We start from the raw sequence: 14,813 nt of genomic DNA on the forward strand, positions 1-14,813 counted from the left end.
ATTCATTTTCTACATTTAAAAGAAAACGTACAGAAGAGGAAAGTTGGCACGAGATAACAAGGATGTTTGCATATTGTTCTGCTAACATCTGAAATCAGCCTGGAGGAAAGATGAGGCCGACTGCTCGAAGCCTTCCAGATGCAGGGAAAGATGTCCCATATGTTCCACGTAAATGTCTGACCTGCTGGCACGCGGTGGCATCCCACCAGCTGTGTCACAACACATCAAAAAGGGTCTGACACTTCATGGGACGAATCACAGCAGTTCAAGGAGACAGCAGGAGAGATGCTGCCTTACCTGCAGAAGCTGCCGGACTGCCATCACTTGGGTGACTTTGTGAATTACAAAACCAGCCACTCCTCCTCACTACGGCTCTGTGTGCTTGACAGGTCTTTGCCAGTACTCTGATTTTTCACCCAGAGGGTGGTGACGCACTGAACAGGTTGCCCAAGGAGGCTGTGGATGCCCCATCCCTGCAGGCATTCAAGGCCAGGCTGGATGTGGCTCTGGGCAGCCTGGGCTGCTGGTTGGTGACCCTGCACATAGCAGGGGGTTGGAACTCGATGATCATTGTGGTCCTTTTCAACCCAGGCCATTCTGTGATTCTGTGATTCTAATTCCACATACACAACTTCACCTCTCGTGGAAGGATCTAGAAAGCCAGCCCTGAACAACAGCCGTGGCTCAGCGGGGCAGCGAGGCAGGCGATGGGTTTACAGCTGTAGGGTGGTTTCCTGAAACAAGGACTGCCAAATGCCTTCGTGCCATGAGTGGGAGTCCTGGAGACAGTAACTCTCAAAGTAGAGGAAACTGCTGGATTGAAGCGAGCCTGAACAATCACCTCTAGGTACAAGAAAACAATGAGCACTGAGGGTGACCTCCAGTAAGCCTGGAGGACTTCAGTGGGGATTTGGTGCCTTTAAAATCCAGTCCTAGAAAAAAGCACAGTGCATGCAGCTGGCACTGTGTCCCACGTGGGGAGCTTTGTGTCAGGATGCCTCACACCATTTCCACTTTGTCCTACACGCACATCAGCTCCTCTTGACCTCTAGACAGGTGTGTAGGAGGGCAGGCTTCCCCATACCACCTGCACTGCTGTCTGTTGGTTTATCTCCACACTTGGGCTCAGTCCACTCGACTTGCTGGTCTCTTTCCTGAAGCCAAAAAGAGCTGAGAGTAACTTTGCAGGGCAGGGCATGCTCCATTCCATGACTGCCCCACTGAGACATCAGCACTGCAGGAAGCCACAGCCCTATGAGGCCAAAACATCACCATCATGATGGAAATATAAAAGGAGACTGATTTCATTGTTTAATTCAACCCTCAATTTCATCCACACCCCTCTCTCTCCTCGTGCTGCCTCTCTCCAGTCTGGGCTGAGGGGTTCCCATCTGGGAGTCCCATCAGTGGGAGTCCCATCAGAACGGTCCCATCAGTGGGACCGTTCCCACTGGCAGGGATCAGCCACCCCATTCCTCACCCCCACCGTGGCACAGCAGCACATGCTGTCACGCACGACACAACGCAGTGCACTGCCAACAATACACTGCTTTGTGCTTACTGACCAAAGCAGAGAAGATGGGCACTCTTATGTCAGCCCATCTGGGCAGGGAGAGCCCCAGCTCCTGAAGGGGCAGGATCCAGCACTCATTGTTCTTGTCCCTCTGGGAATCACTGGGAGCTTTTGTACAACTGTTCAGTATGTGTTAAATAAAATACATTTCTTACACGGATTCTTTAAAGCTGCTAAAGAAAATGCCCAGAAAGCAGGGACTGGCAGGAAAGGGAAGAGAGAACAGCACTGTGGAAGCGCTCAGATCTCAGTCTGGTGTTTCTCTCTGCATGAAGATGTACTCTTAGTTAAAGCACAGCTCACTCTGCCTACTGAAGGACACAAGTGTCTCTTCTCCAGCTGAGCTTGTTAATGTGACACACACTGCCCACAGTCTGACTGCTTTGGGTCAGTAACACAGCACCTCCATTGGGATACATGCTGAAACACAGTGAGCTCCTTTATCATTCAAATACTCCATTTTACCAAAAATTAAAGCTATTAAAAGTTCTCCCTGTTTTGCACAGACAACCTCTATTAATGCAGAATATTATTGTGTAATATTGCCACATTAATCATTATGTGACAGCTCTGAATTCCACCAAATGAGCTTAACTGTTCTCTCTGTTTAGACATAGAACACCCTATTTTTTAACTTGCCATATGAGAAACCCTGGTTTCATCCACAGCCCTGAATCTTCCATACTTCTGCCAGCAAAAGCTCCTGTGACTGCTAATGCCTTCCAGACATCCACTCAGCATTTGCATGCAGCTCTCCTCCCACTGCCATCCTCTGACATACACTATTTTCCACCATGCTGCTACACAAAGCACAGCACGTTTTCCATGTACAGCAAAGGCGTCTTCTGCTGCAGCCTTACTCCAGCACTGCGGCCAGACTTATGAAATCAAAGGTGAAAAAGCATTTGTTTTGTGTCGACTGGCAGCCGTTGTACTTTCTCACCTGCTTTTTGGCCACAGTTACCCCAGCCCCATGAAGGAAGAGTGAGTTAGCTACAATAACCACATGCACTCCGACAGTGAGCTGCTGCAGCGAAGGGGATGCAGGGACAAATGGGATGTCGAATTCACACGAGTGCATTCCTACCTGAGGGGTGGAAAGATCCCCTCTGCATCTAATGGTGCAGCACCAGCTGTTGTGCTTCTGAGTGCTTGCACAGTCACACACACACTCTCCACAGTTCACTTCAGCAATGCTCCTTGGATGGTGGTGCCACCCGTATATTTAAGCAGCGATTGCTGCACTCTGAAGTACATACAGTGCCATGACCACTGCTGCTCTGCCACACTCTGCAAGAATATTCTCCAAAAAGGCACGGGGCCGGGCTGCCATGGAGGGTGTTCTCTATACACAGGCACATGTATTCTCCAGAAAAACTGAACCATTTATTTTGTATGCAATCCATTCACGCAGTGCTTCCTTATCACCCACCTCATTTGAGAAAGAGCATCCACAAACGTACAGCCTGATTTAGACTATATTCAGATCCATTTCTGAAAAGGGAATTTGAATTATACCTTCAGTGAAATGTGTAGTCTTAGATAAGCTGAAAATGGACCTAAGCTCAAAGCTCAGAGCTCCCTGCTTCTTTTAGCTAATGCTGCTACAATGATAAAAGTAATCGTAGCTTATCAGCAAGGAAGGGAACAAGAAGCTGGTAATTCTACAAGCAATCCTGTGCAAATTGGAGGGGCAGATTCTCAGCAGCAAAGCTTGTTATAGTCTTTAGAAATCACTTTCTCCTAAAGCAGGAGAAAGCAGAGCGACCCTAAACAGGAAGGTGAGTGCCAGAAGTTTTCAGATGAAATACTGACCTGCCTGCTGAGACCCTCTGCTTCCGTATGTAACCTCAAAACCTCCTGATCAAGATAGTGGCAGGTCCAGGCAGCTAATACTGCCCACAAACCACACATATGTGCAGCCAAGTTCTTCCCAGTAACAAGAATTTGTGATACCAATGCTGTTCTAGCTACAAATGCAAAGCACAGCACTATATGGACTGCTGTGGGGAAAGCTAACTCCAACCCAGCCTGACCTGGAACACCATTCCAGCAAAAGCACCAGATTTGTTCCCAACCACAGAGCTCCACTCTGGTCTGCTGTGCAGTCACCAATGCTGTGACACACAAGGGAGAGGAGAGGCTGGGCCAAGAGCCCAGAGTCATGGGCAGCAGAAGACAGACAGCCTTCTTGGGGTCAGGATAGAAGAGATGCAAATTGCTTTTATTCCAGTAGAAAACACTATAAGGGAATATGAGTTTCCCCTGCCACATCAGCTCATGAGATCCAGTACCAGCAGCACGAGCTACACGGGCTGCTGTTCAGAAGTCCCAGGTGGAGGGGCTTGCTGGAAGTCCAGGTGACGCTTCTCAGTGTTGCTAACAGACAACTCACCACTGTGAAAAAAGGGAAGTCACATCTGCTTTCCTCACTCACATCCCCAGCTGCAGAAGTTCAGCACCAGCCCTGGAGCTGCTGATCCTCCCCTGAGTGAATTCCACCTGCTAACCTGGCAGGGAACCAGTGTGGCTGAAATGAGTTACATGAATAGAGTCGAGCTGGACAGGAGCCAGAGCTCCAGCACAAAGGGGAGAGGGAAAGGAGGAAGGCGTGTGCACACATTGAGAGTGGAAAAGGAAAAGAGGGCCACCTCCCCCTCTCAGCAGCACCAAGGTTTCATTAGACCAGCTGAGCTGCAGTCACAGGCTCAGTGCAGCGTTGCTGTCCAAGCAGGGCAGATATAACAGAGAAAAAGGGAAGCTAGCTTAGAGATGTCTAAACAAAGACCAACAACTGTGCAAATATGAGCAAGAGACCACAGATGACAGACATAAAACCACTGCAGAGTTCAACTGCAATGTACAGCTTGTCATCTCAGGCAAGAAAAGAGGTCAAGAAGACAGGCTCCAGAAAAGCTTGCCTCTCGTGCACAGGACATGGCTGAGAGCACAGGCAATGCTGATGGAGACCTCTGCCTGGACACCTCCCCTACCTGACAGACAGATGCTCATCCAGAAGGGCATGCCAGAAGGAAGGAAGCCAATCCCATGCTAAAGACAACAATCCAATGGGATGGCCATGAGACCTCGACAGCTTCTGCAGACAATACAGCCCTTCTCACTGCACTGACCTTCAGAATGACAGGCAGCAGTCAGCACGATGAATGGCACAAGATATGGCCACCAGTTAAACTCTTCAAGGCTTTTATAAAAAAAAAAGGACAAAAGAAAACAAAAACCATCCACTCCTATGTACAGAGAATAAAATTACAGTGAAAGGTCCAAACTTTGCTCATTTTTTCAAAGGCAAAGCAAACATAATTTGACGGTATTTACAGTTCAGAGTGCAGCACATTTTATTGCTGCACAGCAGGAAAGAAAAAAAAACCAAACACCCACATTTCATCAGATTAATCACTCTATCGACTAGATCTCTGTTAATTATAGTTAACTACAATTGGAGCCTGACCGCTCCTGGACAGGGATTGGATTCATCTCTTTTAAAAGGCTGGGTCTCAACAAAACAATACTGCATAGGTAAATCAAAGCAGAGGAAAGTACTTTTTCAACATGAATGTGCCGATACAAAACCATCTAAAAGCTCTTTCCAGACCGTACTCCTCCAAGAACCGGCATGCTTGCCTTCATGGGAAAGAAGCTAACCATGTCTCACAGCAGCCCAAGGCAGATGATGGTCTCCATATCTTGCCACAGCAGCCCCAAGTGTTCTGCAAGCACAGACATCACCTCCCCTTTTCTCAGCACCATCCTCATCCTCAGTGTGTGGACACACATCACAGGGCTGAGGAAAACTTCTCATGCTGTTGACCTTTAGAGCCCCATCAGACAGGTGAGCAGCACACTGAAGACACACACTCCAATAGACCCATTTCAGCACTCAACAGCTTGGCAAACATGGGCACACTCTGCAGTTTCAGGGCTTTCCTCATGACTGCAGCAATACGTGGCAGATGTTCATCATGTGTTTTAAACAAAGTGAAGATATCTGAGAACCAGAAGTATCAGTGGAGAAATACTAGAGCAAGTCATTAATCTTAAATGGGCTATCGAGAGTAAGAACGCCTCCCAAAGCTACTGCAGCTACAACAGAATTAATGCTTCCATTTTTCCAGACACAGATTTGTATGTAATACAGCAAAATGCTGCCAGAACAGCAGGCACTGCTCTCCCCCACCTCCAAAGATGGCAGCTGACCAGTACATACTACTGGGATTAGAAGCTTCATAAATAATTATCTCTGATCCTAATCTCTGCCAGCCTGTAATTACAACAAATTCTTCTCTCATAATTGTGTCTGTGTGCTTAATTGATGTTAATCTTCTAGGTGTTTGAATTGTGACTAATTTCATATAAACACAGCAAGTCATCAAAGCACAAAGGCTAGCAGCGTTTGGAGGCACCCCAACAAAATCAGCCCAGGCTCCCTTTGCCACAGTGAGCTGTGCTCAGGGGTCTCATTTTCTTCACCTGGGAATGCAGCAGTGTCAGGAGGTGTTATGTTTGTTACGTTCCTAAGCCCTTTCTTACATTTCACTGGTTCCCAGAAAGGCTGCAAACCACGATCTATGAGCTTCTGCCCTACGAATGGTGGCAGACTACAACAGTCCCTACCGCATCACTCAAAGAAAAGAAGAATTCTGATTTCTCTTTCAGGAATGTGCTTTCCTAACACAGACCATCCACGTGGCTTCACCTTGACAGTCCCCACAAGCCTTTTGGTACGTGGATATGAACCAACAAATTATGTTTGGAAATGTAGTAAGAGGTGAATTCTACAAGAGCAAGTTCCTAACCAGGTACGCCAGAAGCAAACCCAGTCCTCGTCCTCGTTGGCAGGGCAATGACCCAGTGCCCAAACAGCTCCTGCACGCTCCCCCATCTCACCTCCTGCACAGGTGGCACGAGGGGGTTCTTGAACTCTGAGAGTGACACTGGGAGGGAGAACTTGGAGAGCATTGATGGCAGATTGTGGCCCCGGAACTGACAGGAAAACGCATCTGCCAGTGGAGAGTAACTGCAAAAGAGAGGTAGAGCAGAAATCAGTTCATTTTATATTGCTGGTCAGTGTAATATTTATCCACTTGAGCATTACAGAAGTGGGAATTCTCAAATGAAACATCTAGAAGCACATTAAGGGTAATTTATGGCATGTTGCTTCTTGCTTTCAGTAACCAAGCAGCGTACATATTTTCATCCTGGCACTGCATTCAGCTTCACTGTATTATTCAAGGTGTTGAGGGAATCCAAAAGAGACAAATAAAAATGACAGAAAGTGTAAACCCAGGCTGTCTGTGATCAAAGGAGTGGGGACTGTGTGGCCAGCAGACAACAAGAGTGGGGGTGGGCAGCATGTAAACACATCTTCAAATACACAACATGCATCCGCAGATGGGACTGCTCTCCCTCCCTGAGCAGAACAAGAGAAGCAGTACTGCTGATGACAACTGTGGGAGAGGCAAGTTAAATATTAGGAAAACTGTCTTCAAGAACAGCACTGCCATATATGACAGAGGCTCAGCTGCTCCTCAGTGACCTCAAGGTCTGCTTCAGACCTATTTTTATACCTCCATCCCATAAGTTTTGACCTAAAACTTAGAGCAGTTTTAGATTTAGATTAGTTTAGACCTAAACCTAGAGCAGGGTTCCAGCACAAATTCTATAAACATCTCAATATCCAACACCAAAAGGGCTGTCAGTCTTCAGTAGAGTACCCAGTGCAGCTTCCACACATCCCTTGGCATTGCCACTGCCTTTTCTCAACCTAACTGTATTACTTTCTGCCTACTAAAAAGCATAGAAGTATAAAATGCCATCATGTGAAACAATGCAATAGTGATGGCAACACTACCCTGACTGATTTGATTCACTTCAGGCGATGCTATGTGCCAGATACCTGGATAGTCCTGTGAAATATTCACTGATTTAACTGAATCAAGCTTTCTAAGTCCTTCCCTATCACTTCAGGTTCATATTACCTCTTCTGAAATGGACACTCAGTGATAAACGATCCCAAAAATACTAGAAGGAGCATCCATTTTACAGTGTAAATATTGTTTCCAAGTCCACGTTGCTGCAGAAGCATATTGATCTGCTCTGATGTTTCTCCCTGCACCAAACTCATACGTGGCCTTGCAATTGCAAGCACATGGAATAGTTCATGCTCTGCACAACTGCAACAAATTGGTACTCAAAGAGATGCCCCATGCTGCATCCAGTGAGACAGGGAAGGAAAGGGTCTCTGCACTTCTCACAGCTTTCTTAACACAACCATTGATCTTCCTTCTACTTACAGACAGACACTGGCATTTGGTGAAAGCATGTAGACATTGTTCTCACACAGCGGATAAATAATAATTGCTTTTCCCCAGTAAACGAGATGTGCAGCAAGCTGGAAAACCTGCATCGAGGAAACATGGCAAAATGAGGAGAGCAAAAAAGCAGAACTCAGACTCCTGGCAACAGTTACATACAGTGACAGAAAAATCACATCAGATGACTGCGAAGCCTTGTTGGAACTGAAATGAAAGCGAAACATTCTGTCCTCTCACGCTGCCTTCAGAGTGCGTTTGGGGTTTAATGTAACACATGGCACTTCAAAAAGCATTCGACAAGGTTATTAACTTCCAGAGGTTTGCATCACATTTCTAAGCTACTTAGTATTTCCTGCCTTTAAGGAATTCCTTCAGACTGTATTAATAGACGTTTAGTTGCATTTCATGCACCAGCAACCTATTTCTGTTTATGCACAAAATGCACTTAAGGTTATGCATGAAAAATAAAGTGGATCTGCCCCCACTGTGACACAAACATAAAGGAAACAAAATGGTCTTTTTACTGCTTGGAGATATTTCAGTAATGGATTACACAAAGCATTTTAATATGTTTAAAAAGGTCAGTGGTTGTTACAGGCTCTGGAAGAGCCACTAAGTAGCATCTAGGAGACATAAAATCCAGCCCGTATCATTAGATGTATTTAACGTTGCTTTCTTGTGGAGAACAGAACCGCAGACAAGCAGGGAATTTCCAGAGTTCATCCCACAGCTGCAGAATGCCAAGTAACACCACAACCACTGTGAGTAGAGCTGCACATCTTACTACAAAACAGGACAAGAGAGGGTGTGGACTCGTGACCCAGAGCACCTGGATAGCTCTCCCCACTGCAGTACCTAACACAGGCACCACGCCTGACAAGCAAAGGGCCACAGTAACTGTGCTGCTCCAGTGCTAAGTGGCCAAGTGACCTTACACATCTTTAAGGCAGCCAGCGGGTAAGAAGCTGCATCTTGGCCACCTTCTGCCCTTGGGCAAGAGAACCGCAGAGATGCACCTTGGCCAAGCAGGTCCAGCACTATTTGGCCATGGCAGCTGTAAGCACTTTGGATGCCTTCATTTGCACACAGACATCAGCACTTTAGAGCCATGACAGACCACTGTGGCATAAGTCAGAAGTGCTGTTTGTTCTGGGTTTGTTTTGGTTTTAGCTACCTAATGGGAAGGCACAGAGAAGGCAGAGAGCTCTTCTCAGTGGAGAACAAAGACTGGGCAAGAAGAATCAGGCACAAGGTGAAACACAGGAAATTCCCACTGGATATGAAGAAAAGTTTTTCACTCAGATGCTGGTGAAATGCTGGACCAGGGCCCAGAGAGGGCATGGGATCTCCATCACTGGAACAATTCAGGATTCAGACAGACATGTTCTCGACCAGCCTGCTTTCATGGACTTGCTCTGAGCAATGGTGTGGGTTGGGGACCTCCAGGCTGCCCTACCACCCCACAGCAATTAATGATTCAGGCACGGATGCACAGTTACTGCACCACTGATCTTTGTCTCTCCAGTCTTGCCCACACATTAAGGCTCAAGAGCTCTGTTCACACGGAAAGAACTGGCATCTCATATACCACAGAAACACATTGGCACACAGAAAGAAAACGTCTCGTGAATTAAAAGAATCTCAACTACTGCTTACAGTTCCCCATACCTGCAGCAATGCTAAGTCAGCATCCTGAGCCAGCTGCTGCAAATTCTTCACAGCAGAGGTAGTTTTAATTACTCTCACCAGGGCAGGAGAGCAGTCCAAGGGGAGCTCATTAAGCAATGACTTCTCATCATTTAGAAGTAATAATGCATGGTAAGGCCTGCAGAAAAAAAAAAGGGAATACATTTGTACAGTAAACTGCAACTTTTCCTGAAGGTGTAGTTATTCCCAGACCGGGATACCCCGTCAATCTACTGGCAAAATGAACCTCTTAACATCCTTTTGCTGTAAGCAGATTTAGAGTAAGCCTATTTTTATGTTACAAGATAAGATGTTCCCCATTAAGAGGGGAGAGAGTATGATAACTGGATGCTCTAGTGACTAGAGAAAAAAACGATGGCACTGTGTTGGCGCACAATTAATCCTAGAGAATTAGGCTGAAAAGAACTCATTTGCATTACTGAAATACAGAACGAAATAGAAGAGAAAAAAAACAGCAGGAGCTGCTTACTTTTGCAGGCACGAAGCTGTAAACACCGAGAGCAAGAAATAAGATATCAAGGGGCCCAGACTCTCTCTCCTATGCAAGTAAAATTAGTCCTGAGTCAACAGATTGAAATGGACAGTCTGAAGGACTTGCTCTTACCTGATAGATTTCAGGCTTCTCTCAATTGCTTCTGGGGGGATAAAATTTGTTGCAACATAATGGATTTTATGAGGCAGGCAGAAGCTCACTTCCAGCCAGTTGTTGATATGTAACCGAACCACTCCTGTTGTACAGAGACTACAATAGGAAGAAAAAAACACATACAGCATTTATAGTGTATACCAAACAAAAACAGTGGTCCAGATTCGCTCCTGCACATGAGTCACATCAGGACAAGAAAGGAGTGAGTGTAACACGTCCACCCCAGGCTGGCTGAGGCCAAGCTGGCTCCTGACTGCGAGGGCTGCTCTACCTTGTTCTCACAGAGCACTGTGCCCTATGAGGCTCTGGGGCAACCTGCAAGACTTAGTCCCACTGACCTGCAGCTCCCTCTGCTATTAATGCTGCAGCAGTATCTCATGAGACAACAGTTTCCTGAAGGTTTACTGCAAGGTCCCTAAGCTAGAACACACACTCACAGGGCTCGCTTTGGGTTGTGACACGTCCAGATACTTCAGCGATGAATGGAACTGAGTCAGAAGCACTTCAGAGGAATGGAAACAGGAGTCTCTGAATTTAAGCAAGAAATGAAGCATACCCAGATAGGTACCTACAGCTATTAGAAAATGAGCACAGGTAGGGAAGATAACAAGGCAGTAAGCTAGTAACACCTTACAAATCTTCACTACACTCCTAGCTTGCCACCATGAGACATGCCCAGGGTCAGCTTTGGTAGAGGCAGTGGGACTGAGCAATGGAGAGGAGGCAAAGCTGAGCATCACTTCCTTTTGTGGGGAGTGAGGAACAAACACAAACTTGAGACTCAATCCTAAACAACAGCCAACTTTGTGCTGGAAAGCTGAATTTCTCAGCGTGCCTCCAGGCTGTTGTCCTCTGAGATGTGTATCAGAGTGTATCAGAGCTCAGTGAAAACTGCATGAACTCACACCTCATCCTGAGAAGCAAGGCCAGCCACCCCCAGCACCAGCCCCTAAGGACACACTGCCTGGCATCCAGCACGAGGAGGGTGCATGTAGGTCTGTCATACACATAGACCTTAACAGGCTGTGTTTTCAGACAGAAAGGAACCTCTGGCTCCTTCCAGACGTCCTCTGGTTTTAGAGTTTGTTCTAAGAGATATTTTTTTCTAAACAAGACAATATTTTGAAGCTTGCACTCAGAAAATTCCCATCTAAATTTTAAGCAAAATTGCATTGAGATTAGAAATAGGACTTCTGTGTCAACAAAACATGAGAATTTCCTCTCTGCACAAAGCACATCCAGGAACACACCAAGAACAGGCAGTGTGATACACCTCTTGGACACTCCTTATGTGGTAGTTTAAACACTTCCACGTTGTGCTCAGCTTCGGGCCACAAACTAACATGCTCCTCTTTAACTTCATCTGGTTGTAGACAGAGCTTAAAGAGAGATAGAAATTCAGCTTTGAAACAAAAGCATCAGCAGCTCATGCTGCCAGCAGAACTGGACACCAAAGCACACCAGTGTGAGAGCACCAATATGACCCCATCCTTGCCCTGTGCATGAGCACGTCCATTAGGTAAAACCTCACTGTAGACAATGCTTTGTAAAGCAGCAGCTGTGGCTCTGTTCTCAAATCCTGCACCGAAGGCTGAGAGGTATTTATTTGTCAAGGTGAGAAAGGAATAAGCACTGCACATGTCTTCATTCTCTTACGAATGCACTGAAGAGATGAATCTGCTCTCCCTGGTGCTGCCATCTCCCACCTGCTCAGAGCTCCAGGCCCTGAAGCAAAGCAAGGCAGATCCCTTTCTCTTGCATTAAATGCTGCAAGTCCATTAGCACTGCTTATCCCACTGGATGTACACAGCTGACACAGAAAGATGGATTATCTTAAATACATCCACATAAAGGGCAACCTGAAGCAGTAGTTACCCATTCACTCCAAACACTCACAAGAGAAAATGTGACAAAAAATCCATGAATGATTAAGAGATGACATGAAAGCCAGTGGGGTTGTTAAAGTGGGCGACCAAACAGTGACAGCATGAAGCACTTGCAGGGATATTTTCACAGCGAAGTTGAATGCTCAGGGAACAGAAAAAAGTGCAGTTGGCTCCTTTCATTCCCTGGCCCATGTGCACAAAGGCAGAAGCTTTAATTATATAATTACCCTCTCCACAGCATAATTTTGTCTGCAGTGCATTATACAACAATAGCTTAAAATTAAAGACAAGAAGAAAAACAGATTTTGAGTTCTGATCTCGAATTTAATTTCATTTCTCTACATTTGCATTCAATTTCAAGCCTTCATTATAGCTTTCTATAATGGCTTCTCCTCCACCCCTCCCCCCTCGAGTGGAAAATAATTTAACTCTAATAATGTGCCTGAGAGTAAGCAGAGACCTCCAGCAACAACAGGTGGGACTGCACCCGGCCAGTCACAGGCAAATAGTTACAGCACCATATATGCAAGGATTTGTGAAGCATGAAATACAGAGTCACAGAAAGCAGACTGGGGTTGAGTCCTGAGAGCTGGGGCTGCTCAGCTGGAGGAGGCTCAGGGGATCCCAGCAGTGCCATAAATGCCTGAAGGCTGTTTGCCTCACGTGCATTACTGTACATCCATCTGTACCGAATTTCATCTGCTGTTTTATCCAGCAGTTTACTGGCATTCAGTAGCAGTAAGCCCTGGGAGATGCCTAATGAGACTAGGAGGTACAAAGTTCAAAAAGAAACAGAAAGAACCAGAGCAGCCACGGAGCCCCTTATCAGAGGATGCTGCGGTCATTAAATATTTACTCTGGCTCACAGGAGAGAGGACTGAATTCGGGAAGTGAGATCAGCTGAAGGCTCTGGAATATACAGAAAGCACCTCCAGAGCTGCCAGCTGCAGGAAGCTGGGCAATATTGGATGGAACATCACTGCTCCCTTGCCCTATTCTTATGCTCTGCCCAGAACAGCGGCTGCAAGCCACTGCCCCAAAATGGGAATCCAAAGTTTGCCAGTATTCTGCACGATTCCAGCCTTCTTTGTACAACTATCAGCAAAATATACACCACCTCACCTCATATTTTATAAAATGGTTATGAATTCATACAGACACACACAGTATTTTATGTTTATCTCATTTACATCAGAAATTGATAACATTTCTGCTGGTTTGTAGGGGTGACCTGGCAGTAAACTCACTTCTGAGTTGTGACTATTTGGAGCTCTGAAATGGTTTTACACTTTGGTGTAAAGGATACATTCAGTGTCCTTTGGTCAGCTAACTGTAGTTCATTAATATCTTACATACATCCACATAAATCCCCATATAACAACTCATTAAACTTCACATACGAATTTCTCTTCTCAAGGTGCTGAGATGGGCTAAACCCACTGAGCGGTTCTAATCCCACTAGCTAAAAACGTATGGAGGCTCTTTGTGTATTAAGAACGAAGAAACAAAACAAACAAAAAAGCCAATCCTCTCCTCCCCCAAAAAATCATCTTTTCACCTTTTTTCTGGTATAAAGCTAGTAGAAATTTGCTAAAACCAGATGAGCAGTTAGTTATCATCAGGCTAACCAACTAAATTATCTGCAGCTGTAGATAAACTTGGTAAAAGCAGTCTTCAGTCCTTAAAATGAGCACCAGCTTAAAAGAGGCTCCTATTATAAAAGAGGTACACCTGTGGGCACTGCAGGTGCTAGCAATGGGAACTGTTAGTCTGGAGCCACTGCTCTTTGTTCTATAACAGTGCTGGAGTGTGGGAGGGGGAAGATGAAAAAAGATTCCCAAATCAGTTTTCTGAACTGATTGAAGAGAAACATTCTGGTTTTAGCCCTTAAGAGTCAAAAGGTCCCAGGAAGTCATGCTGACTACCTCTAAACTACCATTTTAATAGCACTTGGATCCTACAGCAGCAGTAGTGTTACAGTCCAGATGACCTGGAATTGCTTGCTGCCTTATAAACTATGGATGTTTCATGCAAAATGCAAAGGACATGTTGAATTACAAACAGATTCACATGCTTGTGGTTCTGCACAAACCACCTCACTAAGAGATGTGTTGCCTGAAATACCTCAGCACCATCTACAGGAAAGCGAGGGTTAGGCAGCGCCTCTGGAGCAACTGGGATAACTCAAGAGACCTTTTGCCTGGAATTCCAAAAACACCATCCAGCAACACCGTTGACTGCTCTTCAAACACCGCTTTCCACTCAGATGCAAAGCCATTTTATACTTTTACTAACAGCTTATTTCTAACTTTTGCTCGTGACAATGCTGTGCAAAGCAGCATCAAAATATGCTGCGCATCCCCTCTCTCCCACCCACACTGCCTACGTGAGAGAGACTGCTTTATATTACCTCTGGGAGCCAGCACCAAGGTGTGCTTTGCCATGGGCACTCTGCTCCTCGTTTCATGGAAGGGCAGCAGTAACACATCCCACGAGCTTGGGCTGTGTGTTCCTACAGTCACAGCTACATGCCACAAGATGGCACTGTGTCACTAAAATGTTTGGAAACGAGATAAGGAATTGCCTAGTCACCTACAGCCTAGTCAGTGTACAGCCTGAGAGAGACAGAGCAAAGTAAAAAGCAGGTGAAAAGTTTCAGGTAAGAACTA

General features: G+C 45.9%; 1 protein-coding gene across 7 annotated transcripts in view; it reads right to left on the minus strand.

Annotated features, from left to right (window-relative positions):
- NPRL3 (nitrogen permease regulator-like 3 (S. cerevisiae)) overlaps window positions 1-14,813 on the minus strand; it is a 41,951-nt gene that overhangs the window by 8,111 nt on the left and 19,027 nt on the right. For all 7 annotated transcript variants that reach the window (XM_040647482.2, XM_046900709.1, XM_046900708.1 and 4 more), the window contains 4 exons: window positions 10,217-10,354; window positions 9,574-9,730; window positions 7,885-7,991; window positions 6,479-6,608 (listed from right to left, as the gene is read on the minus strand). In XM_040647482.2, the coding sequence (XP_040503416.1) occupies window positions 6,479-6,608; window positions 7,885-7,991; window positions 9,574-9,730; window positions 10,217-10,354 (532 nt within the window). The remainder of the gene's footprint in view (window positions 1-6,478; window positions 6,609-7,884; window positions 7,992-9,573; window positions 9,731-10,216; window positions 10,355-14,813) is intronic.

Source organism: Gallus gallus, chromosome 14 (genome assembly GCF_016699485.2).
Source record: "Gallus gallus isolate bGalGal1 chromosome 14, bGalGal1.mat.broiler.GRCg7b, whole genome shotgun sequence".
NCBI lineage: Eukaryota > Metazoa > Chordata > Aves > Galliformes > Phasianidae > Gallus > Gallus gallus.